The following is a 25740-nucleotide window of genomic DNA, read 5'->3' on the forward strand; positions in this document are numbered from 1 at the left end:
AATCTTCCTTTCTTATCAGTATTACCAAAAACATCAGGGTTCGATCCTGTGGGGGAGCGAGGGGGAGGGGCAGTAGAAAACAAATGATTTCACATTTCCCTTTTCCCTACTCTGGCAAAAAAGAAATTCAAGACCGGCACCTGGAAGATAAAACCACAAACATTCTTTTTGTTTTTTGGTTTTTTTATTAAGAAAGCATGCAAAAAACAACAACAACAACTTGTGAGCCCGTACACCCCCCCTTCCCAGCCTGCGCCAATGCAAAGCATTATGGGTGGTATGAAGGACTCACCACACCAGAAACATGGGGGTTGAAGACAGAAAGGCAGGGACGGGTGGATGGATACCAAAGAATTGATCCTTCTGTCCCTCTCCCCCACGCTCTCCTCTATTTCCTCTTTTGGCAGTGAGCTCCTGCAGTTTTGCACATGTCACCCAAGACAACAACAATGACTAAACTTTCAAGGCTGGCAATGCTGGATCAACAAGAAAAAGGAGTATTCTTTCCCTTTCAGGGAGGGGAGGGGAAACTGAGGCCCAAAGAGAGTTGGGTTTGTCCTGTGCCGTTTAGCGAGGCTGGTTTTAGTGGAGAGGGGGGCTAAAGGCCCCAAAGGCCTAACGGCCCATCTCCAGCCCAAGCCCCAAACTTCAGTGACTGGATGCCCACCAGAGTTCTCATTTTCAGAAGACACAGATAAACTATACAGAGGAGACATATCCACTGTCTGATTTAGTCTACCCTGGCAAATCTTGTGTGGATCTGGGTAGAAGAAGGGTTGAGAAATGTGATGATTTATAAGAGAGGAAATCTTAGGAAGAACAGATGGGAACTGTGTGTAGGAGGCACCCTGACTGGAAGGATAAGGAAGACACGCCTCAGATGGGGACACTGGGCTAAGGCATGTCACCATCCTGGAAGAGAAATTCTCCTTTCCCCAATGGGAAATCTTATGCCATACTTCAACCCCACAAACTGCCCTCCAACACAACAGGGGGTTCAAGCCACTCACACCCCCACGTCTTACTAAGAACTTCGAAGAAATAAAGTGCTGTTTAGTTAACTGCCCTTTCTTGCCCCCCTGACTTCAGCCTCACTGGACTTATTCAACAAACTCTCAATAGAGAACCCTTTACAAAGAAAGGAAGGGGAGGATGAGGGGGAAAGCAGGAGAGCGGAAAGCATGGGTAAATAAAAGGACAGGAACAAAAACCAGAAATCACAGAGACAGTGGCCTTGTCCATTCCGCACATTTTGTCCTACAACTTTGAGAAAGTGACCATTTGGTAAAATAAAAATGGAAATAAAACTGTTCTTCCTTCTCAGAACTGGAATTCAACAATTAATATCCAATATATGCTAAGTACTTTGCAGCCATAAACCATGGCCACTCCTTGATAAAGGAGGTAAGTTTTCCCTGTAACTTTTCCAGGGGCGGGGGGGTGGCGGGGGGAGGGGAGGTCCTTCCTTGGCCCTCATGGAGCTCTGTTTTTGGTTATTTATTACCCTCTCCCAAGTTCCTTAATCCCTCAAAAAACCTGATTGCAGAAGCTTCAGCCCCAGTGATCTGGATTCCAAGAGAAGCATTTGCCTACGTAGTTAAATAACTGAAATATTCCCTATGCATGTCTATACCAGCTCCCCTTTCCTCTCTCACCCTCCTGTCACCAGTACTGTAGGTTTGGTTCTGCTTTGCACCGTGGGAAACAGATTCCAGTCTTGCCTGAGGACATGGTGAGACTAAACGGAATCATGGGTTACTCTTCTTTCTTGAGAATCCCAGAAAACGGGAGAAGAAAATTTGATGGGTGGAACAGTTGGGCAGACAACTGAAGGAGGATGAAATAATATTTGCCAAATGAGATAAGGGCATGAAAGGATAACTAGTAAATGCAAATAAAAGCCACAGTTAATTTCCAGAGAACATGATGTTTAAAAAGACAGAATGGTTCAATAGAAACCCTCTCCAAAAAGCTGACCCTATGCTGAAGGGTTGTCCTCATTTCCACCAGAGAAGCAGCACATCCATGCTAAGTTGCTTCAGTTGTGTCCAACTCTGCACCCCCTATGGACTGCAGCCCACCAGGCTCCTCTGTCCATGTGATTCTCCAGGCAAGAATACTGGAGTGGGTTGCCATGCCCTCCTCCAGGGGATCTTCCCAGCCCAGGGATGGAACTCACACCTCCTGTCTTGGCGGGCGGGTTCTTTACCACCTCACACCACCTGGGACGCCCTGAAGAGAAGCAGAGTTCTGGCTAGGACTGACTCTATATCCTATAGAGAACAGGCCAGGAATAAGTCAATGGCAGTTTATTTGACAAGAGTGGAAGACACCCAATTTCTGACTGTTTTGTATTCCATCACCCCTCTGCAGCATTCTACTCTACCCAACCCAGACCTCTTATTCCACTAGGATTTTATCTCCACCACCATCACTCTTACCCTTGATGGGGAATGAGGACCAGCAGAAGTAAGACTGGAGATATAAAGGGACAAGGAAGAGCTCAGAGGACAAAATTAGCACCATTGAGTAAAACCTGCAAATTCATGGCTGCCAAGCAGCATTTTAAATCCCTTCTACTTGATGATGTGGCCTCTTCAGCCCTGGATTGAAGTGATATCCACAGAAAACAACATAGGGCTGAAAGGTGGGATTAGCACTGAATTGCCCAAAGAGAAAGGTAAATCAAAGTTTGAGACCTTTCGCTGTGGCTCTCATGGCCTCACCTTCCAGCCAGATGACTTTAAATTAGGCAAGAGGTGGACATGGACCATGGTGTGGGGACAGGAGACTGGAGACAGCATATAACCAATAATAATAATAATAATAATATAATAAGAATAATAATAAAAGAATTAGGAAAAAAAAACAAGAAGGAAGAGGAAGAATGAGGCAGGAAAGAGGGGGTTATCTTCGGCAGCATCTTGCGGTGGCTTCTCTGGCAGAGAAAGAAAAAAAAAAAGGATATATATCTATATACAGGCAAGGGCGGAAGGGTGGGTGGGGGCTGGGCTTCCCCCACTGCCCTATGTCACCACCCAGCCCTGGGCTGATGGCCAGGCTCTCGAATGCACTAGGTAATCAAGTCCCAGTCGAAGTCATCTGGGATCTCCTCACTGGCCCCAGGAGGTGGGACCGGTGGCCGAGGGACCATGTGGTGTGCTGTGGAGAAAGAAAAGGAGATTAAGAGGAGAGGGTATGGGAGGCCTTTCTGTCCATCTCGATGGACGGTGGTCAACCGCTAGCACCACCAGGGGGAAGGTCTAGGGAAACTACCGTCCTTACCAGTTCAGTTATTTTTTTCTGCCCACCACCACTTCAGTAAGGTCCCAGGAAAGAAACTAGAGTAAACTACGCCATACAGCAATGTAACAGCAGTAAAATGTAACAGCCATTAAAAATAATACTTATGGGGAATGCCCTGGTGGTCCAGGGGTTAGGACTCCTTGTTTTCACTACTTAGGGCCCGGGGTTCGATCCCCGGTCAGGAAACTAAGATCCCACAAGCCATGTAGAATGGCCAAAAAAAAAAAATTATATTTTTGAAGACTATATAATAACAACAAAAAACATACAGAATATACTACTTATTTGAAATAGCAATATAGAGATCTGTGTATAAGAAGGAATACATGGACAAAGACCCCCTAAGTTGAAAACACTGTGGTTAGGCGGGATGATAACAGTGGTCTTTCTAAAATGCATTTAAAGGTGAAGGATCTGTTCATTTTGCGCTCTTTATGACAATTTAGGGTATCCACGCTGACTCCCACCAACAGAGATAGTTCAACCCCAAACCCCTGACACTAGAGGTCAGGTGACATGGGCACAAAGCAGGTGCATGTATGTAACATGTTCATTTATCTGAGTGCATCTTCCATCCAGATTCTGAAGTGAGGCATACATGTTCTGTTTGCCAATCTTTTGTTTATAATCATGCTTCTACTTTCTTTCATCACCGTAGGCATGGGTTAACTTTAAAGCACATTGATCTTCTCTTGTCTCCCATGACATACACCTCCCTAGCAGGTGGCCCACCCTCAGTCTCAGGAACCAGGAAGGTTCACCCGCTCCAGCAGGTGCAGGCAAAAGGGCTCAGAATGCAGGCTTGAAGCCACAGGAAAGCCAAACTCGCTGGTGCTTAAAACAAGCCTCCTGGCTCTTACCTGGGCGACTGTATCCTGCTGAGTCCTGGGTGGGGAGTGGGTACATTGGTGATGGGCCAGGGTAGAGATGGGGGGCTTGAGGGTGCACGTAAGAGTTCACTGCTGTGAAAGCAAGACAAGAGTTAAGTGAGTGGGACCCCTGTACTCAAGGAAGCAGGGTCCAATAGAGAGGATGATGTACTCCCCATCGCCTTCAGCTCTTCTCCCTTCCCTACTCTGTTCTGTAGCTCCTGTAGGCTACAAGGAAGGCTACAGAAGGCTTTCTGCAGAAGCTCTCAGTCCTAGTCACTTAGGGTACAAAGGCACCCGAAACTAGCACCTACAACATCACAGCTATCAGCAGGGTGATAAACCCAGAACCTTAATCACTGACTGTCCCTCACTTCACTGGTTTGCCGATCATGACCCTATGTGATACAATCCAGGGAGGGGTTTCCTGAGACACGAATTTAGAACCGGGACTTTCTCTTCCCTTTTCTTAAGTAACCATGACCTCCCAGATCAAGATCTAAAAGGAAGACTTCCCTTGAAGTCCAATGGCTAAGAATCCACGTGTCAACGCAGGGGACACGGGTTCAATCCCTGGTCCGGGAAGATCCCACATGCCGTGGGGCAACTAAGCCCGTGTGCCACAGCTACTGAAGCCCGTGAGCCCTAGAGCCTGCACTCCACATTAGGAGAAGCCACCACAATGAGAAGCCTGCCCACCCTGACTTGAAAGCAGTACCCACTCACTGCAACTAGAGAAAAGTCTGTGCGAAGCAACCAAGACTCAGAGCAACCAAAAAGAAAAAAAAAAAAAAAAAACCTAAAAGGAAATACAGTCTATTTCTTTGGCATTTGGATCAGTGCCCGTAAGCTGATGTTTCCCAGTTCTCTTCCGCCCTTCTCATGCCCCTTCCTTCACATCATCCAGTCTCCACCTCCTTGGCAACTGGCTTTGTGCAGTACCTTGGTTCATGGCCGGCTCCTGCTTGCCACTGGTGAGGGCACAGGAGTCTGCGATGCGGGTGGGGGCGGGTGGCCGGTGGGAGCCCCCCTGGGGGGGCACGTGACCAGTCTGGGTGAGGAAGTGGTTGAGGGAGTCACACAGATTGGCAATGTGATGCTGGTCCAGGCTCCAGTTCTTCTGCTCTGCCTGCCGCAAGCTTTCCATCAGCTCTGCCAGTAAAGAAGCAAGAAATGCTAACTCCTTTTATTTTTGTGATAAGTTGTGAGATTTCAAATTTTAATTTTTGCTTTCTGAATTTATCTATTGCTTGACAGGCATTATAAAAAAATAAACTGCCTAGTCCATTAAAAAAAAAAAAGAAATGCTAACCTTGCCGAAGCCCCAACACCCCTAGTGGTTCTATACCTAAGTCACTGCTCCAGTCATACTATCAGTCAACACCTCTGATTATCTGTGCTACCAAGGAGATGGCAACCCACTCTAGTATTCTTACCTGGAAAACCCCATGGACAGAGGAGTCTGGTGAGATCTACAGTCCATGTGGTTGCAAAGAGTCAGACATGACTTAGCAACTAAACAACAACCCCCAATAATTGACATCTACATTTTCAAACTCTCATTCTATTTCTTCCTTACCAGATTCATATGATTATCATCTTACTAGTGAATAAAAGTTTCAAAATAATTGAGTGAATTAGCCGTGGTCATATTGTCAGTCACAAATTTTCCAGGCAAGAATACTGGAGTGGGTTGCCATTTCCTCCTCCAGGGGATCTTCCTGACCCAGGGATCGAACCCATGTCTCCTGCATCTCCTGCATTGGCAGGTGGATTCTTTACCACTGTGCCACCTGGGAAGCCCCCATACAGTCAATAAATGGTGGCAAAACTATAAAACGGTGATCCAGGGTTTCTGAATAAAGAGTCCTCCTTCTCCCGAGATAAAATTGAGTAGAATAAACCACTGTCATTTTGAATAAAGGCAAAAATTAATCAAGATAAAAAGCTGACTTAAAACTCAACATTCAAAAAACAAAGATCATGGCATCTGGTCCCATCACTTCATGGCAAATAGATGGGGAAACAATGGAAACAGTGACAGACTTTATTTTCTTGGGCTCCAAAATCACTGCAGATGGTGACTGCAGCCATGAAATTAAAAGACACTTGCTCCTTGGAAGAAAAGCTATGACCAACCTAGACAGCATATTAAAAAGCAGAGACATTACTTTGCTGATAAAGGTCCATCTAGTCAAAGCTATGGTTTTTCCAGTAGTTGTGTATGGATGTGAGAATTGGTTCATAAAGAAAGTTGAGTACTGAAGAATTGATGGTTTAGAATGGTGGTGTTGGAGAAGACTCTTGAGAGTCCCTTGGACTGCAAGGAGATCAAACTTCCAGTCAGTCCTAAAGGAAATCAGTCCTGAATATTCATTGGAAGGACTGATGCTGAAGCTGAAGCTCCAATACTTTGGCCACCTGATGTGAAGAACTGACTCACTGGAAAAGACCCTGATGCTGGGAAAGATTGAAGGCAGGAGAATGAGATGGTTGGAGGCATCACCGACTCGATGGACATAAGTTTGAGACAGGTAAGCCTGCCATGCTGGAGTCCATGGGGTCGCAAAGAGTCAGACACCACTGAGTGACTGAATGAAAGATTAACTTGAAGAAGGTATCAATATTATCCACCTTGTGTAACATGAAATCCTCCATCCTCAAGCTTTACTTGGAGAAGGAAATGGTAACCCACTCCAGTATTCTTGCTTGGAAAATTACATAGATAGAGGAGCCTGGCGGGCTATAGTCCAAGGGGTCACAAAGAGTCAAACATGACCGAGCATACAAGCTTCACTTAACCATCCCCTCTGGTTCCAGTTTCCATTGGGTTTTTCCACTTACACTACATCCCTCAACCCCCCCCTCCCCCAGGCACCACTGGTTCTTCTGTTTTGTTTTTTCTTATTTTAGGCACCATCACTCAAGTCACCAACCTGAGAACTGTGACTGCTCAATGCTGGACCAGTTGAGCCGGTTCACCATCTTAAAGCTTTCCTTTAAGGAATCGATGTTGGAGCACCAGTCTGGAGGAAAGGCTGTGAAGAGGATGGGGATGGGGGAAGACGACAGAGTGAGGGGTGAGACAGTCATCAACTGACAACAGGCTGAGTTATGAATGTAAGATTCTTGCATCTACACAGGTTATCGGTTGCAATACCAAGATAACTTTGGACTCTCCCTCACTGGAGATTTAAGACAAACTGAGCTATTGATGCTTTAATTACAAACAGCCCAGCTCACAGACAAGAGAATTAGTAAAACAATCCAAATTTGTCTAAAAATTCTCTTAATATAGAGCTCCAATTTGCAACTTCTGTTGCCCACAGGAGCTCTGCTGGGAGAGTAAGGCTAAAAGAGCCACTATTGGGACTTTCCTGGTGGTCCAGTGGTTACGACTGCCCTTCCAATGCAGGGCGGGGCAGGTTCGATCTCTCCTGGAAGAAGGAGGATCCCAAATACCAGTAGGCCCGGAAACAAATAAAAGACCGGCGGTTAATTTCCTAGCCAATCCCATCTCCTTCCAGAGTCAGAACAGGGAGGTCGGCTGGCAGTCCTTCGGGGGCTCCGCGCACCTCGCTTACTCACCAAAGCCAGTGCTGTTGATGGGCGCCTGGCCTTGTGCCTGTTGCTGTGGCGGCGGCTGCTGGGCGGGGTGGGAATGGGGGTGGTGCTGATGGGCGTGGTAGCCTCCGTGCTGCAGTGGGGGCGGATGCATGGCCATCACCGGGGGCGGCCCGTAGCCCTCGGACCCCGCTGGCTTCCCCCCGGGTGGGGTACAGCCGTCGGGGCTGGGGGTGTGCAGTGGCGGCGCACCCCCGACGGCAGAGGTGCCCTGGGCGGGTGCCTGCGGCTGTGACTGCGGCGGCGGCGGCGGCGGCGGCGGCGGCTGCTGCTGCTGCTGGTACACGTAGTAGTTGTTGGAGGGCGGCAGGTCCCCAAGGAGAGACGAGAAGCCTGCGGGCGGGGGTAGGGGAGGCAAAGTGGGTCAGGATTTCCACGGGGTTGAGACCCGAGACCTCAGACCCAGAAAAGGCAGCCTTCGAAGGGTAAGGACAGTCTGGACAGCAGGGGCCCCTCCAGCTCTGGTCCCCTCCAGCCCCCAGGCAGGTATAACCGACGGACAGACAGAGCGTCTTGACAGCAGGACAACTGCTGGAATTTTAGCCAAATGTCTGCATGCACCTTTCTATGCTATTTTTCAAGGGTATTGATGTAGGAATCATAGTTTCCAAAGACCTCAGACATCAGATAGAGTTCCAAACATGTGTCGGTCAGTCGTGTCTGACACTTTGCAACCCCTTGGACTGCAGCCGGCCAGGCTTCTCTGTCCATGGGGATTTCTCCAGGCAAGGATACTAGAATGGGTTGCCATTTCCTTCTCCAGGGGATCTTCCCAACCCAGGGATCGAACCCAAATCTCCTGCTTGAAGGCAGATTCTTTACCACTGAGTCATCTAGAAAGCCCCCAAATTAACATAAATATGCTAAAAATTTTTTAAAACTTAGGTTCTTCTCACAAACACAGAGATTAAGAAAAGGAAACTGCTGTCCCCTAGTGGCCATCCTCAGAATGACTTGCTAACAGCCATTAAATAACAGCCCTTAGTTCTAAAGGGGGAGTCCTCCAGCTCACTTAACTGCAGTTAAGGAGCCAGCCCACTGCTCCTTGAGACAGCTGTCCTTCAGCACTAAATCAGAAGAGAACTGACTCCAGACAGTTTTGGCTCATGACACACTTTCTTCCCTGACCAGTGATCACCCTCTCCTCGTGTTACACAGCGGAAAGAGGGAGAGAAGAGAATGTCACCATCTGTTTAAAAATACAAGGACACGGACTTCCCTGGTGGTCCATGGGCTAAGACTCCCCGCTCTCAGTGCAGGGGACCTGGGTTCAATGCCTGGTCAGGGAACTAGATCCCACATGCCACAACAAGAGCTCGAATGCTGCAACTAAGACCTGGTACAGCCAAATAAATATTAAAAAAAAAAAAAAATACAAGGACATCCCAGCTCCTCTCCCCAGCCCAGACTCACCGTGCTGAGACGAGGAGGACTTCTCCAGCATGGACTTGTAGAGGTTGCGGAAGGACCAGCTTAGATCCTGAAAATTGATCTCTGAGTAGGAGAATTTGAAGTCATGGTTGGTATTGTAGAGGGGAGGGGGCCCCTCGGTGCTCTCTCGACCTGGACCCGCCGTTGCCACTGCTCCGCCGTCCACAGACCCGGTGCCCTGCAGTAAGAGGCAAGAAAGACTTGGTCCATGTCCTATATGAGGGACCCATACAACACTTTAGTGGAGGCCAAGCTCTCCTGCCTGTCCTCTTCATCCTCTCCCATCCTTTCAATGAATGAGCATCATCTTTCTCCTTTTCTCATTCCTACCTTGATGTAGTCTCTTGCCTTTTCCCTGTGTTGCATCCATGCTCATCTTCACTTTCTCAGAACCTTTTCTGGCTCCCTTTCTTGTCCTCTCACCATTTTCATTTTTCTGATCTTTCTTAAAATTTTGTTGTCTCTCTCTGCCTTTTGCGCTCTCCCTCTCTCAGCTTCCCTGTTTCCTTCTTTTGCTTTCTCCTTCTTTCCCAATTTCTCTGCCTGCTACAGCACAGACACTCAATACATAATTTTGAACTGACAGACATATCAATCTATTCGATCACCCACCCATCCACCCGTCCATCCATCCCTTATGCCTCCTGCCACCTCCACCTCCCACCTGGCTGTAGCTGGCAATCGATGTGGGGCTCTGGAGTGGCATCTGAGGATTCCCCTCAGGAGGCAGTGAGGCTTCTCCACTCCCTGGAACCCCTCCCCGTGGACTCTTGCTGGCCTCCTGTTCTGGCGAATCCTGGGACAGCTGAGGGTTGTGAAAAAAGAGCAGTCTATAAGCAGATGCTAAACCTCCCCACAAGACCCATGGTTCCATCCTTGCTGGTGTCTGACCTTTACCCCACGTTTAGGAAATGACTGGGAGATGCGGAAGGAGCAGTGGGCTCAGAAATGGCATCTCATTGAGGTGGAGACTTACATCATCATCTGGAGGGTGTCGTCTCTTCCGGGAGATGTCAGGGCAGGTATCAATTGTCCAATAAGAGCCCTAGAAGAACCCACCGCCCGAGAGGAAAAAAAAATCATTATATGTGGAAATACCAGCCACTGGAAAAGCAGACATTTGAGAGGATTTTCATATAAAATAGGGCTTCCCTGGTGGCTCAGATGGTAATGAATCCACCTGCAATGCAGGAGGCATAGGTTTGATCCCTGAGTCGGCAAGATCCCCTGGAGAAGGGAATGAACACCCATTCCAGTATTCTTGCCTGAAGAACTCCATAGACAGAGAAACTTGGTGGGCTTGCAAAGAGTCCATGGGGTCACAAAGAGTCAGACACGACTGAGCGACTGTCACTTCTTTCATATAAAATAATAGCTATATTAAGAAAAATGACTGGCAATTCACATAGAATCCTGAGAGTAACAGCTATTTTTGAGTACTAAACCAGTCCTAACAGCTCACAGAGTATGTCAGAGGTACCCGCTGTGGTCCAAACATAGGTCTCGATCATACTGAAGATGCAGAACACAGCATCCACCTCAAAGAGCTGCAAATGCCCAAACCAACCTACCCCTTCCATGTGATTTAAGGCAAAACTCTCTGAGACGTTAGCATCCATGGCTGTCCAACAAAGAGGATGATCTATCACTTCTCCCCTTCGAAGATAAAAACCATGAGATTTTTCTATAGAAAATTGCCTCCAAAGCTTATTTTACATCTAGAAAGAGCCTGATACACCAAAAGAGGGCATCGAAGTCAATTTTTTCATGAATATTTCCATCAAGAAAAAATTTCACAGCTTTCCTTGGTCATTCATTCTTGTAAGGACCCATAAGTTTGAAAACCAAGCTCTTCCTCTGAGAGAAAAATAAAGCTATTTCTCTAATTAATACAATTTCCTCTTCTGGGTAATTAAAACAGCCACAGGACTCTGAGTTGTCAACTATTCTCCTTTCCTTCCTGGTCCTCCCCTCTTGAATTACAGCTGAATCTCACCTTTCCAGGGTCATCCCGTGGTCTGGGCACCTTCCGGAAACACTTGTTGAGAGAAAGGTTGTGGCGAATTGAATTCTGAGGAAGCAGAGAAGCAAGTTAGATTTGAGTATCATGCAAAGCAGGAAATTTTCCAATAGTTCGCAAAAGGACACAAAAAGGGGCATAACACATGCTAAAGTGCAAGTGTCAGGGTAAACTAAGCACCTCATAACCATACTGATGGAGGAAATCACCTATCAGATAGCCAGAGCAATGAGATAAGAAAAAGCAATTAAATTGATGAGAGATAACTGAGGTAAATTAAACTACTTGGTGCTTCTAGAGAGCTGATTATATAATTTTTTCAATCTTTCCACCCAAATCAACCCAACTAACGACAGATATATAAATGCCTCAAAATCACATTTGCACAAAACTAAGTGCCCATCCATAGTTGAATGAATAAAGAAGATGTAGCATACAGATATACGGCATATACATATATACATATATACACACAATGGAATACTGCTCGGCCATTAAAAAAGAGTGAAATTTTGCCATTTGCAGCAATATGGACCGATTTGGAGGGCGTTATGCTTAGTGAAATAAGTCAGACAGAGAAAGACAAACATTACATGATATCATCTACCCATGCTATCTAAAAAATAGAACAAACTAGTAAATACAACAAAAAAGAAGCAGACTCACAAATATAGAGAACAAACCTGGTAACAAACCAGGTTACCAGTGAGGGGAGGAAGGAAGTAGAGGCAATACCCATGTAGGGAGTTAAGAGGTACAAACTATTATATATAAAATTGGCTGCAAGGATATATTGTATTGATACAATATGGAGAATAAATACAGATTTTATATTAACTATAAATGAAAGTATAACCTTTAAAACTGTGAAACACTATACTGTACACCTGTAACTTAATAATATGGTATAGCAACTATACTTCAATTAAAGAAGAATCACATCTGCTCAGCTCCTTAATTCATTCTATCAATAGTGAAAGAACATTTTAAAACTAATGATGTGGGAATTCCCCAGAGGTCCAGTAGTTAGGACTCCAAGCTTTCGCTGCCAAGGGCACAGGTTCAATCCTTGGTCGAGGAACTGAGATCACACAAGCCACAGTGGCACAGCCATGAAAAAAAAAAAAAAAAAAACTGATGATTTAAATGATAACAAAATATAAATTATAAGTGAAACCAGGTACAATTCACCTTTTTGTCTTCTCAAGAGCCCATGGAATGGTCACATTTGGAGGAAAGAAATATTGTTGCATACATGCCTTAGGTGAAGTTGGTGGGGGCTGTGGCAGCTAGTAGGAACATATTTATAAAGGAAAAACTGAATGCTTTCAACAGTCTCCCAGCTCATCATCTGGCTTGTATGTAAGCTGATGATTTACAGAATGACACAGCTACATTAAATCCCCATTTCTACTCAACAACTGGCAAGTGAGTGATTGCTCCCAAGGACTGAGAACATCAGCCTTCCTTCCATGCGTGGAAGAGGAGGCCCCTTTTTCCTTCATCTCCAGCCAAACCACTTATCCTCTCCTTCCTTGCTTGGTGGATGAGCTGCTGGGGAAGGACCTAATTACATTATTTTTTCTTGGTACATAGTTTTTAAAAAGATAATGACTGTGTGCAATAGAGCTCTGCAAACCAGATGAGGTTCGATCTCCAGGTAGGATGGAGCGATTCCATGCCTTGCATGTGACTTCAACAGAGCAGAATGCCAATAAATATCTGTGAAATAAACCAAGGGACAAGAGGGTAGGATGAGCGACTTCCTTGGTGGCCCAGTGGCTAAGACTCTGTGCTTCCAATGCAGGGGGCCTGGGTTCAATCTCTGGTCAGGGAACTAGATGTTGCATACCATGACTAAGGGTTCACATGGCACAACTAAGACCTGGCACAGCCAAATAAACAAACAATTTTTTTTTTAAAGAGGGTATGGTGAGCATCAGCATCCTGCCATACCGTAACTACACTCAGAGGTTTGGTATCACTGGAATTTCCCAGATACACCCTATGAAAGTTGTTCAACTCTGAAAAATAAAAAAGTAAGGGATGGGAGATTTGAGATTTTTAAGTTCACGCATCTCTGAGACAGCTCAGAGTGAAGTGGACCAGGTTACAGGAAGACACAAAAGTAGAGGAAAGTGTTGTTGAAGCTAAGAACCATCTCAGGGCATAGAACTGTCCCACCTTCCAACCAATGCCTGCATTCTTGTAATAGGGGAAGTTGTCACAGATCCAGCGGTAAATCTCACTGAGGGTCATCTTCTTAGCTGGAGAGGAGTTGATGGCATAGGTGATGAGGGTGGCGTAGCTGTACCGGGGTTTGCCATCCTGGTGAACGGCAGCCTCGTCTTTGCTCAGGGTGGCATTTGGATCTGTGGGGGAGCCTGGTGGACATTTGCGGCTCCCACCAGGAGGCCCAGCCTGGGAGGCACTTCCCAGCTTCTCGATGGTGGCCCGGAGGGTCAGCTGGGGAAGCCAGTCTATGGAGGTGAGGCTGCTCTCTAGGTCAGAAGCCATGGTATTTTTGGATTCTGCAGAGACGAGAAAAATAGAATAGACAAGTGTTACCTGTGGTCACTTGTGGCAAGTAATACCAAATCTTAGGGCTTTCAGGGAAGGAGAGTTTCTTCTCTAATTCCTATAGAAGACTCCACTCACAAGATAACCAGGTTCCCAGAACCTTCAAATGCATACGTCACCAATCACCTGCCAGATGACAGACTGGCACGTCTCCTGCATCTTCTCATGGGACATGGCCAAGAGGCCTCTTGCTTCATGCAGGATGAAAAGGGAGATCAAACCACCCAGCAAGTCAAGCTGTTCCTCAATTCTCCTTACTTAAAGCCCTACAACATAATATTTTAAAGCTTCGTGGAGGGCTTTGCTGGTGGTCCAGTGGTTAAGAACCCACTTTGCAATGCAAGGGAGACCGGTTCAATCCCTGATTTGGGAAGATCCCACAGGCTGCACAGCATCTAAGCCCATGCACCACAACTATTAAGCCTGCACTCTGGAACCCTGCAGTCACAACAACTGCACACACATGCTGCAATTACTGAAGCGAGAGCCAGTGCTCGGCAGCTCGTGCACCGAAACTACAGAAAGCCTGAGTGCAGCAGAGAAGACCCAGCACAGTCAAAAAAGAAAATAAATAAACCTAAAAAAAAAACAAAAAACAAAAACACCTGTGTCGAAATGATTTCTTAAAAAACCACTTAGACAGCAGGTAAAACCCGCCAAAGTTTATTCTCCAATTATGTGTCACCTGTTATATTTACATTCAACGTCCACAGAGAGACAGCACGAGCGAACGTGTAAAGAAAAACAGAGTTAACACAAGTATACCCTAATGAAGCACACATCAACACTTTCAAAGGTATTTCGCATTAGTTCCATCCCCAGTGCTCGCCCTTGGATCCCACATCCATGTGCACATGAGGGGTATTAGCTAAGTAAGTGTGACAACCAGCCAAACAGGGATGCCAGCATCAGACAGCGGCCCACGACCAGAGATCATAAGGAGATACACGGCATACGTTACCCACGGGACACCGACTCACAACACAGAGGGCGCGGGCGGGAGCGGTGCTACCCTCGCACCTTTAAAGCACCGCCCCCTCACGAGTCCCCGCCCACAGACGGCGACACCAGGAAGAAGTCACTGGTGAGGCCCTCCCACCCTTCGGCCCGTCCGGCTGCACCAGGGAGACACCCAGCTGTGCGCACACCGGTAACAATCAGATAGGCGGCTAAAAATAGCCACTCTGGGGCTCAGGGTTGGCTCCCCTTCTGCCGCCGCCTCCTCCTCTCTCTTGCCTTCCCGGCCAGGCACGCACACTCGCGGCACCTCCATGCAAACTCCTGGCGCTGCCAACCCGCCCACGCCGGCTGTCTGCACGCCCTGCCGCCACCCACGCGGCCTGGGCGCTCTCTCAGGCGGAGGGGTGCAACCGGAGTGACGTCTGGGTGGGGGAAGGTGAAGGACAGTGGGTGAGATTTGCATTGCAGGGGCTGGAAAGAGTGGCAGGATCCCCTCGGTAGCCATTTGCACTTCCCTAGGGTGGAAGCCAGCACCACCCCACCCCACTCCACCACCACCCCCACTCTACCCCATCCCCCTTCCCCTACTCCCCCACCCCATCCCCTTAGGCACCCCCCCAACCCCGCCCAAGCACACAAACATACATCAGTCGTGCCTGCATGCTCAATCGCTAAGTCGTGTCTCTTTGCGACCCCATGGACGGTATAGCCCACCAGGGTCCTCTGTCCATGGGATTCTCCTGGTAAGAATACTGGAGTGGGTTGCCATTTCCTCCACCAGGGAACCTCCTGACGCAGGGATCAAACCGCCTCTCCTGCACCGGCAGGCAGATTCTTTACCACTGAGCCACCAGGGAAGCCCTCCTGGGAAGCGTCCTGCCCCTCCCCACCGCCCCACCCCCACGATTGCTGCCGAACCACCTTATGCCTGCACTGTTGGCCCGGTTCCAGCTGCGGTTTCTTCCTCGGACCCCTGCTGAAGGGGTAATCACTCTTGAGGAGCCAAGGCTAACAAGTCTCAGAATCCTGGACAGAAAACATATTGGGTGTGTAACCCCTAAATCCACACTCACATAATGTGTACCAGCGTCACATACAACTATACGCAAATCCACACACTGTAGCTAGAAGCTCAGTCGCACGTATGGGCCCAGTCTCCTGCCTCCAACACATCTTTCGGGCTATCGGCTCACTCCCCTGGTTCATAACTCGTTTGGCCTGGAGACTTTCTCCCAAGGGTCAGCATGCTCACTCATCCCCTAATCTCTCAGTTCCCCACCCACACAGTCTCTGCATGCATGTGCAAGTCCTGGAGCTCCTCACCAGCAACACATCAACTCCGCCCACTCTGTACTCAAGGAAACACCTTAGTGCCTCGCGGGCCTGGGCAGCATGAGCCCCAACAGCAACCCAGGCTGTTTATAAATAGCATCGCGAAGGGAATTCCCCTTTATCCTGAGCTCCTCTCCCCACCATCCTCCTTTCCCATCCCACCACCACCATTTTGCCCTAAAACCGTGGAAACTTGGAGACTAACAGGGACACTGAATCATTCCAGGAAGCCTCAGAGCTCCTGGCAATTTACTAAGGCAGAGTAGAGCAGCTACTGGGGTAAAGAAGGGTGCATTCCGCAGCCATCTGGTTTCGGAGCTATGTTAGCCCAGCTGAACGGGAACATGGCAATGAGCAGGTTCACAATGACCAGGGTTCTCCTGGGTTTCTAAGGCCATTTTACCCTATTATCTCCTGCTAAAGATCCTGGGAAGTTTCACCTTAAGAACACAGCAGGGGGCAGGGGGGAGAAAAAGAACACAGCAGGGGCTTCCCTGGAAGCACAGCGGATAAGAGTGCCTGCCACCACTGGGGACACAGGTTCGATCCCTGATCTGGGAAGAGATTCCACGTGCCACAGAGCAGCTGGGTCCATGAACCACAACTACTGAGCCCTCATTCTAGAGCCTGTGAGCCACAACTACTGCAGCCAGTGCTCGGCGACAGGAGGGGCCACTGCAGTGAGAGGCAGCCAAGAGTAGCCTCCACTCAATGCAACTGGAGACAAAGCCCACGCAAAGCACTGAAGACCCTGCCCAGCCAGAAATAAAAATAATAAAAGAAGGAAAGAACACAGAAGCCTTCAGGGGACATTTCATTTGCAACCCTCCCGACACTGGACAGGGAGGGACAGGAGGATACAATCAAAGCGGTTTACAGAACCCACTTGGCAGGTGCCAATCACTGTGAATTCTGTAAAGGGAAGTGCCCTCAGCCTTTTGCTGGTTCTGTGCCCTTCTCTAGCCTTTCCCCAGCACCAGGTTAGGACACTGAGGTTAAATTTAACCTTTCTCCAGCACCCTCCCAGCCAGCCCTCCAGCTACCGCCCCAGCACTCAAAATATCTTCCAATCTTACCAGCTACAAGCCACTTACAGCAAAAGATCCTCCTGATTTCTCAGCACCATTCTCCCTAAACCCATCCCACTTCCTTACCCCCATCACTTCCCCATTCTTGAAGGGCAGCCCAGCGTGTAGAACCTCAGAGAATGGTTCTATTATGAACCTTGACACCTACGCGCTGAGTCTCCCTAACCACCCCTTGCTCCCTGAAGTCTTCCTGCCTCAGTTTCCCTCTTCAATAAAAGGGACGCCGTCATAAACACTGTCAAAGCTTCATTCCTGGAGAGATGTGAATGAAGCTTAAAGAGCTGGTGGCTGCCACACATTCCACATTCCCCCAAAATAATGGCACCAGGCTAGTGTTCAGGGCTATTATTAGAAAGGTACACAAAAGGTACTTCCATTTCTCAGTCCAACCAACCCAGTTACCCAGACCTCTCTCTGCAGGTGGGCCTTGTGCCATGGGGCTGGGGCAGAACCTGAGTCAGGCTACATTCTTCTTTGCAAGCTGGAAGACTGAAAGGAAATACCCATAGAAACTGGGAAAGGCAGCCAAAGGGCAGGCTCCATCACATCCATGGAACGTCTAATGAAGACTACACTACTGGGAGAAAGAGAAAAACAGAAAGACATTCTGGTGGAGGGGAAGACTGATCCCAGGTGAGACGTGTAAGACCCCAGATAACAGGCACAGTGTTCTTCCCATTTTCTCTGAAAGGCCAGTAACTGTACAGAAAACAGTGCCAAGGTCAGGCATTAAGGAATGATAACTTTTTGCTCTGTACCTAATGCAGAAACTAACAGAGCAGTGGCTAAGTTTGCCATCTTGCTGATTACCAGCCCGGCTGTCTGGGTTTCAGTCCTGGCACCACAGCCTACCTACTGGCTGTGCAACCTCGGGCAAGTTACTTAACCTCTCTGTGTTGCAGTTTCTTCACTGGAAAATGGAGATGATAACTTGTCTATACATAGGGTTGTTGGGAGGATTACCTTGAGTTAAAATTTTTAAAGCACTTAGTGAGTGTTATGTAAGTGTAGCAATGACTATTTTTGAATGAGAAAAAGAGAGAATAATAGACATTGAAAATTAGGAAAATGGACAGACCATACAGGTAGGCCTGGAAGAAGCAGAAAACCTGCAGTGAGTTCACAGTAGTTTTCAGGATGTCAGAATCTCAAACTTTCCTTTGGAGAGAGTGTCACCCCCCTCCCCCCCAAGGACTGGCCAATGCCAGGACTAGTAAACTCCCAAGGATGAAGAAATGGGATAATATCATCTCTTATTTTCCAGGGGGGACTAGGTCAAGTCATAAGATGTGATCTGGAAAATATCACCCTCTAAGTCATAATTAATCCAACCCAATAGCTGTCTGCCCCTAACTGATCCCACGGAGGCAAGGAGAATGAGGGAGACTGAGTCCCAGCACAGCCACTTAGACTATGTGGCGGTGGGTCACCTGGACATGCCCTGGTCCCGTTGGCTCTGGGCCATTCAACAAGTAGCCTTCTGGCATCTGCTAAAGTGCTTTGTGGGAAACAGGCTGCTGTTCTCCAGAGCCAGCTCTTTTCAAACAAAAATGGGGGAAGGAGTTCTAGAGTAAACAGCCGAGGATCCTCATGCTTATTAGACCAGAGACATCAGAGCTGAAGCTCTCTATCAATCCTAGCAGAAGTGGTACCAGCCCGAGACTGGGCTGCAGCCACTCATGAGGGCTCCCGCTGGCCAGGGCAGGCCAACCCTGTCCTCCCAGCTGGGCATCCTTACCAGCATTCTCCCCACTTTCCTGCACCGGCGCACCTGTTTTTAGCAACCTACCAGAAACACACAATTCTAGGTAATTGGAGCCTAGTCTGAAAAGCACACATAGACTTGGCCTTGCACCCCTCATGGGATGCATGATGGGGACAGAGCCACTTCCGCGTGAAGTAAGAAACAGACGCAAGTTGTTTTACGCCGCAGCTCTACAAACCTAGATTACAGCCCTATCTCATGGACCACGACCAACAGGTAGCTTCCAGGACAGAGCGGATGTACTTAGAGATCCAGGCAGTTCACCCAATGGCCAAACAAAGGAGGAAACATAAAAACCCAAATAAGATGAAGCATCCCGGGACTTCCATGGCTAAGACTTTGCACTCCCTACTCAGGGGGCCTGGGTTGAATCCCTGGTTTGGAAACTGGATCACACATGCTACAACTAAGCTCCAGAGCAGTCAAATAAATAAATAAAAATAAGAGAGAGAAAAAAAAAAAGATGAAACCTCTCACTTGGATTCACTGTGGGGTCTAACACTCCTTACAGGAGACAAAGTATTTCCTAGTGGCAAGACAGGAACACAGGCACCTAGCTGGGGATCCCAGGTTGACAGGCAGAGCGCTACTAAACCCACAGCCCAGGCTCCACCAAAAGGATGTCCTGGCACCTTTTTCTTGCCTTTTCTCAAGATCCTGGACTTTGACAGTTCCTGCTATTTTCCTATGAAAGATAACATACATTCAAGGTTCCAGAGACCCAGAACTTGCACACAAAACAGGAAGAGATAGAATGAAGCTATCAGGTGATTTTCTGAAAAGAAATTCCTTGGGGGTCAAATCTCCCTGGTGGTCAGCTTATTTCCAGGGAAGACTGGAAGTAAGCTGAGCATCACCCCTCCCCTCCTCTTCTCCAGGGTCTGCCTTTTCCTGGGAAATTGTCAGCAAAGGACAGGAGCGGTGACAGTGGGACCCGGCCGGCATTAGGGACAAACTTCAACCCAAGAGTTGGCATTCCCTGCAGACCTTCTTCTTGCCTTGGGACATGGGATCTCCATTTTACCTGTGAATGTTATGCTTCCATCCAGGAATGGAGATGTCATGAGGGGAGGCTGGGAAGCAAAGTGGGTGGAGACAGACCACTTTTCTTATAAAGAGAGCAGTAATCACAGTGGGCTGGAGAAAACAGCTCTGGTGGATGTTAAATGACCTAGGGTTACAGATAAGAAAATGTAATACCAATGGAAGCCCCACACAAGGCCAGGCCACAAGATGCCACCATGACTTCAGTGAGAGCCCATTCTCGGTGTGACAAGGCCCAAGGATGGAGGGTGGTGTGACAGTCTGGTTGGGGTGTGTCTCATTATGACACTGTGTGGATGGAGTGCTGGAGATGCAGAGGTTTTCTGATGTCCCTTGCCCTCGGCATGAAAACAAACATTTCCCTAGGGACCTCCAATGAACCCCACCCCATCAGTCCCCCCAACACTAAGAAACCCATTTCTCATAGCCTCTGCAGCAAGATGAGGGTTTGAATCCAATAGCTTCAGAACACGTTTCCCAGAAGAGTCTCTGAGTTGTTGCTCTACCATCCCAGTAATGAAACCCAAGAGGCACCATCTCAGGCCCCCTACACCCACTAGTGCCTAAAGAAGACAGAAGATGAAAGAAAGCACTAACCTGTCTCCACGTCAGCCGCAGCAGAGGGCGGGGACCACCTGGTACTGGAGTCTGGGGTTGGAGGGACCCCTCTCTTCAAAGGCAGATGCAAAGCCTCATCCTCAGTGGCTCTTCCCGTTCTCGGCTGAGCCTCCCGAGCTGGGGAGGGGAACTGGGCCCCCCGAGGATGAGGAGTGGAGGGAGGGCGAGGGGGAGGAGAAGGAGGTCCCACCTGGGGAAGGTGGCACACCCCCCCAACTCGGCCGGCGACCCTGGGGAGGAGGGGAGGAGCCTCGTCCAACCCGGAGTTGTCTCCTCCCCCTTGGGGGAGTCCCCCTCTCCCCCAAACTGAATCTGTCGCGAGTGGAGGGCTCTTTCTGTCGGCTGGAGATCGGAGCGGAGGGGCTCTGCCCTGTTCCACCGTCCGGGTACAGGGAAGTTGGGGGGACTTCTTCCCCTCTCCTGGAAGGCTGGAAGCCGAGTCGTCTTCTCTCCCTGGGCTGTCCTCTGCTTCTGAACGTGAGCAGTCCTCGCCCCCGTGAGCACGGGCTGGGCGGCAGGGTGCCTACTCCAGAGGCATACCCCCTTCTCTCCGCCCCCCAAAAGTCCAGAACTGCGGAGAGTGTGTTTGCAGGAGTGGAGGCACGCGGGGCTGCTCACTCGCTTCCTCGGTAAGGATCACCCCTCTACTTTGGGGGCTCCATTCCCGGGCCGGTGCGGGGATCCTCCTCGCCTCTAGGAAGGAGAGACTCACCCCCTAGCGGGGTCTCCTCGGTCCCTCGCCCGCGCGCGTCCCCCTCCCGCCTCCGCTCCCGGGGCGCCCCCGAGGGTGGGGTTTGCTTGCTCCCCGCTCTCCCGGAGCTGGCCTGGGCAGCCGGGGCCGGGAGGCCGCGGCTCCGGACGCGCTTCCCTGAGGCGGCCGCGCCTCCTCTCGTCCCGTTCGCGTCCGCTCGGCTCCCGCCGGCGCGTGGGGCTCCCCGCGCCGCCGCCGCTCGGGCTCCGGCCAGTCCGGACTCCCCAGGGGAGCCAGGCGGCGGACGGAAGGTGTCAGGGCTCGGCCGGGGCTCGGGCTCGGCGCGGCTCCGCTGCAGGCCCCGGCTCCTCCCCGGCCTCCGCGCCGCGCTCGGCGCCCCTCCCCCGCCCCCGCCCGCCGGGCCGCCGCCGCCGCCGCCTCCCCGCGCGGGTTAAGGAGGAGCGGGCGGCGCAGAGCCTTGGGTGCGCTGCGCCCGGGGATCCGAGCCGCCGACCCCCGCCCCGAGCTCCTGGGGGTACCCGACGCGCGCAGCCCGCGGCCCTGGGGACGCGCGGCCCCCGCGCTCCCCTCCGGCCGCCACTGGAGCCCGTGCAGCTCGCCATCCGCCCGAGATGACACCCACTGCTGTCTGTCGGGAGAGTCCCTCGTTCGCGCCGCAGGAACTGTCAATTTCAGTTCCACGCTAATTCTGACATACTGATTTTTTTTTTTTTTTTTTTTTAGTTCATTGTCTTCTGTACATAGATGAACATCGGTTTTCTCAGGAATGCCTTTGATGGGTTTCCTTTTTTCCTGAGATGGCTTTTAAAGGGGTATGGGATTGGGCCGAAGTTAGTATGTTACACTGATACCATCCCGGAGTTCAGTAAATGCTTGTTGAACGACTGAATGTAGAAGGTCATCAATGACCGTGCAACCGAGAAAACTCTGGACCAAACATCGGAAAATCTAGCAGAATCTAAACTTGTGCCAGGCCAAGTTCTATGGCATCCTGGGCGGCGAAGAGGAGGTCCTTATACTCGCCTTACCCACCCAATAAGGCTCCTGCAAGAATTTAATGATCTCATTTATGTGGAAATGCTTTTTAAACCTCTGTACACATATGTGTAAAGAATACTGTTCAGTTCACTTGGCAATTCTATAACATATCTTATCCGGGTCACAGTATATAGTGTTCATATCCTCTGCCCTTAACAGAATAATCTCCACCCAAAGACAGAAACACCACCAGATGACTACCTCCATTTTTCTTTTTGAACTCATGTTATTCTTCTGCAAATTCTTTGCAAATTCTTATGTGTTTCATCATCTGACCTCTTGAACTTTTCTCAAACTACTCTACTTTCTGTTAAATAAGAAGAAAACAATATTATCCGTGAAATATTTTAATTGCTCAAAAAATAAAAAGGCAGAATACTCAGGATTACAGCTTGATCACTACATTTCATATTTAGATATTAAAGTTTTTTTTCTCTTCTGGTTAAATATATAATACTGTATTTTATATTATATTTACAATGTGCCAGGTATTGATTGAGCTATGCATGTATTATCACATTTAATTCTTTCCAATCCTATAAGGCACTATTAGTAAGCCTATTTTACAAATGAGAAAGCTGAAATAGAGCCATAGATTGTGTCTGAGTTCCAAATTATTAGTAAAATGCAAAATCAGGAGTTAAATTAACAAATTCAAAATCCAAATGATTCTTCTATCCCATTTTCCTGAGCTGTCAGAATTAAAAGTCATTCTTTTAATTGTAATTAAAGGCAGTCAATTCCAGCTGAGCCTTCTCTTCCCTTCCTCTCTTCCAAAATCCAGAATTAAAATTGTATTTTTCTCTCCTCTTTGAAACATTGATTCATTCTCCCACATACAGATAATTTGGCATCAGATGTTTCTTACTTTGAGTTACATGTTTTGTTATGTTTCTTTTTTCAATCCTTTTTTTACTTTTTTTATGTATATGAAATTTGAGGATCAGGGATAGAGAGGTCAAAGTACTAAAAGTGAGAAAGTTAGGCAAGGCTTAGAATCTCTTCTCCTAGAAACTGAGAAAAGTAAAAAGCTTAAGAAATTAGTTGACGTATACAAGATATTTGCTGCAACATTATCTATAGCTGTAGGAAATTAGCTAAACATCTATAATAAGGTAACTGTTAAATACCTTATAGTACTGCTATATAATAGAATACTACTTAGCTTTTAAATGAGTAAATATATTTAACTCTGGAATGGAGAATTACTGAGTGATTATTTTACTTCTTATGTCTTTACCATGTAGCTATTTTGCAATAGTCATGTTATTATTTTAAAGAGCTAATTTTTTTCATACGTCTAAATATTTTCCAGTGAGAATATCATGTTAAAAAAAGTTTGTATAATATGATTATGTAGTTGATTTTTGTAATATATATGTATTGATATCTGTATGTATATATTTGTGTATATACACACACACACACATAGATGGATATACACCAAAAATGTAAGCTTAAAGATTATTATAATTTCTCATTTCCACCATATATATAATTACTATTTGTATGGTTTTTGCTTATGCGTTTTTTTTTTAATTAAAAAAAGAACCTGAAAAGCTAGTTTTGTTTTGTTTCTCCCCTGAGACAGGAAGAAGCACTTGCATTCATTCTCCATTTACTTTCTATTAAGGAAGGTGATATGGAACAGAATCAAAATGTAGAGGATCCACCCTTCTCAATAATAGAACCTACTATCTAATTATTCTTGTGTGCTATTCTACACAAATTCATGTGTGCTATTCTACATTTTGCTATTGAGCAGAATGCTTCTTCTAATATTGGTGACCAATATACCACAATACATATTTTGGAAGCATTTATGAAACACTTGTTGTGTTACATGAAACATGGTATAGTGGATAAAATTCATGTATTCAAATCCCAGCTTTGACACTCAATAACTGAGAACTTAAGTCATTTAACTGCTCTGGTAGTCAGTTTCCTCATCAGTAAAATGGGGATAATAATATCACCTACTTCATAGTGCTGGCGAGGGACTGTGATTCCACACACAGAATGCACTTAGATATGTGCATGGAGGAAGAGGAACCTACAAGTTGAAAGAGGCTTAAAAGACAAAACAACCAAATGCAAGGCATACAGATCAAGAGACTCAACACACCTGTCAAATACAATATATGGACATTTCAGGGGAGCCCGATTTGAACAAAGCAACCGGGAAAGACACCAATTTCTCAATCAAAATTTCAATCCTGACTTTGGTGATATAAAAGAATTATTGCTATATTTTAGATGTGTTAAGAATTATGCTATTATTTTTAAAAGATCTTTATCTTTTTAAGATTCATACTAAAGAATTTAGTCATGGAATGCCTGAAATTTGCTTCAAAATAATCAAATGATAAAGAGGTATAGATAATAACCAAAGTTGCTTATGACAACATGGGATTTTTTTCATGTATCTGTTTTTAATACTATTCTACTTCTGCATGTGTTTGACATTTTACAAGATAAATAGTTTTTTAATACTGTTTAAAAAGCTATCGAACGACTGTCAATATTTGCGTGTGCTTAGTCGCTCAGTCGTGTCCAACTCTTTGCGACTCCAGGCAAGAATACTGGAGAATATGGGTTGCCATTTCCTTCTCCAGAGGATCTTCCCCACTCAGGGATCGAACCTGGGTTTCCCCGCGTTGAAGGGAGAAGCTTTAACCTCTGAGCCAATATTTGCAAGGGCTTCCCCAGTGGCTCAATCGGTAAAAGAATCCCCCTGCAATGCGGGAGGCCTGGGTTGGGAAGATCCCCTGGAGGAGGGCATGGCAACCCACTCTAGTATTCTTGCTTGGAGAATCCCATGGACAGAGGAGCCTGACGGGCTGCAGTCCACGGGGTAGCAAAGAGTCGGACACGACTGAGCGACTTCACTTTCACTTTATATTTGTAATGTTATCTGATGTGTTTACACATTTCAGATCACAATGTGTGTTTATTTACACGAAGTCTTTTAGTACTTACACTGAATGTTTATGGTAGCTATTATTATTCCCATTTTACAAATGATAAGACTGAATTAGAGGCAAGACTGGCAGGAGGCCCAATATACCACCTCCGCTCTTCCAGCTTCCAAGGGACCCTCGTAAGAGTAGTAGGCGGTAACCCACAGCCACTAAGCAACTGGCTCTTGTTTCCTTTAGCGACTGCCGTCAGATCTAGTGGGGAGACAAAAAGTAAACACACAAATGATTCACTTAGAAATATTTATCAGACAAAATTGGAGCCCACATTTGCACATCTAGCCGCTACTTTAAAAGGAATTCTCAGGGAGAAAAGAACAAAAGAAAAGATGAGATTACTCGTGAAAGTTCTCTCCATGGTTTGGTTTTCTTTTA

The 25740-nt window shown here is 47.4% G+C and overlaps 1 protein-coding gene and 1 long non-coding RNA gene across 3 annotated transcripts; one reads left to right on the plus strand and one right to left on the minus strand.

The window, feature by feature from the left end:
• Nucleotides 1–162: 162 nt before the first annotated feature.
• FOXJ2 (forkhead box J2) lies at nt 163–20706 on the minus strand. 2 transcript variants are annotated; one of them, XM_020898743.2, is made up of 12 exons: nt 20617–20706; nt 20000–20146; nt 13435–13781; nt 11227–11301; nt 10207–10275; nt 9895–10035; nt 9213–9408; nt 7764–8132; nt 7112–7213; nt 5118–5327; nt 4167–4268; nt 163–3162 (listed from the first exon to the last, which is right to left on the minus strand). In XM_020898743.2, the coding sequence occupies exons 2-12, from the start codon at nt 20037–20039 to the stop codon at nt 3074–3076; spliced, it is 1740 nt and encodes a 579-aa protein (XP_020754402.2). In that variant the 5' UTR covers nt 20040–20146; nt 20617–20706; the 3' UTR covers nt 163–3073. The 2 variants fall into 2 exon arrangements, with proteins under 2 accessions (XP_020754402.2, XP_020754403.2); XM_020898744.2 differs by lacking the exon at nt 20000–20146 and having other exon boundaries at nt 20617–20699.
• A 471-nt stretch (nt 20707–21177) lies between these two features.
• On the plus strand, nt 21178–23946 carry LOC139033959 (uncharacterized). Its single transcript, XR_011486432.1, has 2 exons — nt 21178–21266; nt 22073–23946. It is a non-coding gene; the product is annotated as an uncharacterized lncRNA (long non-coding RNA).
• The last annotated feature ends 1794 nt before the right edge of the window (nt 23947–25740 follow it).

This window comes from Odocoileus virginianus, unplaced genomic scaffold (assembly GCF_023699985.2).
Source record: "Odocoileus virginianus isolate 20LAN1187 ecotype Illinois unplaced genomic scaffold, Ovbor_1.2 Unplaced_Contig_11, whole genome shotgun sequence".
Classification (NCBI taxonomy): domain Eukaryota; kingdom Metazoa; phylum Chordata; class Mammalia; order Artiodactyla; family Cervidae; genus Odocoileus; species Odocoileus virginianus.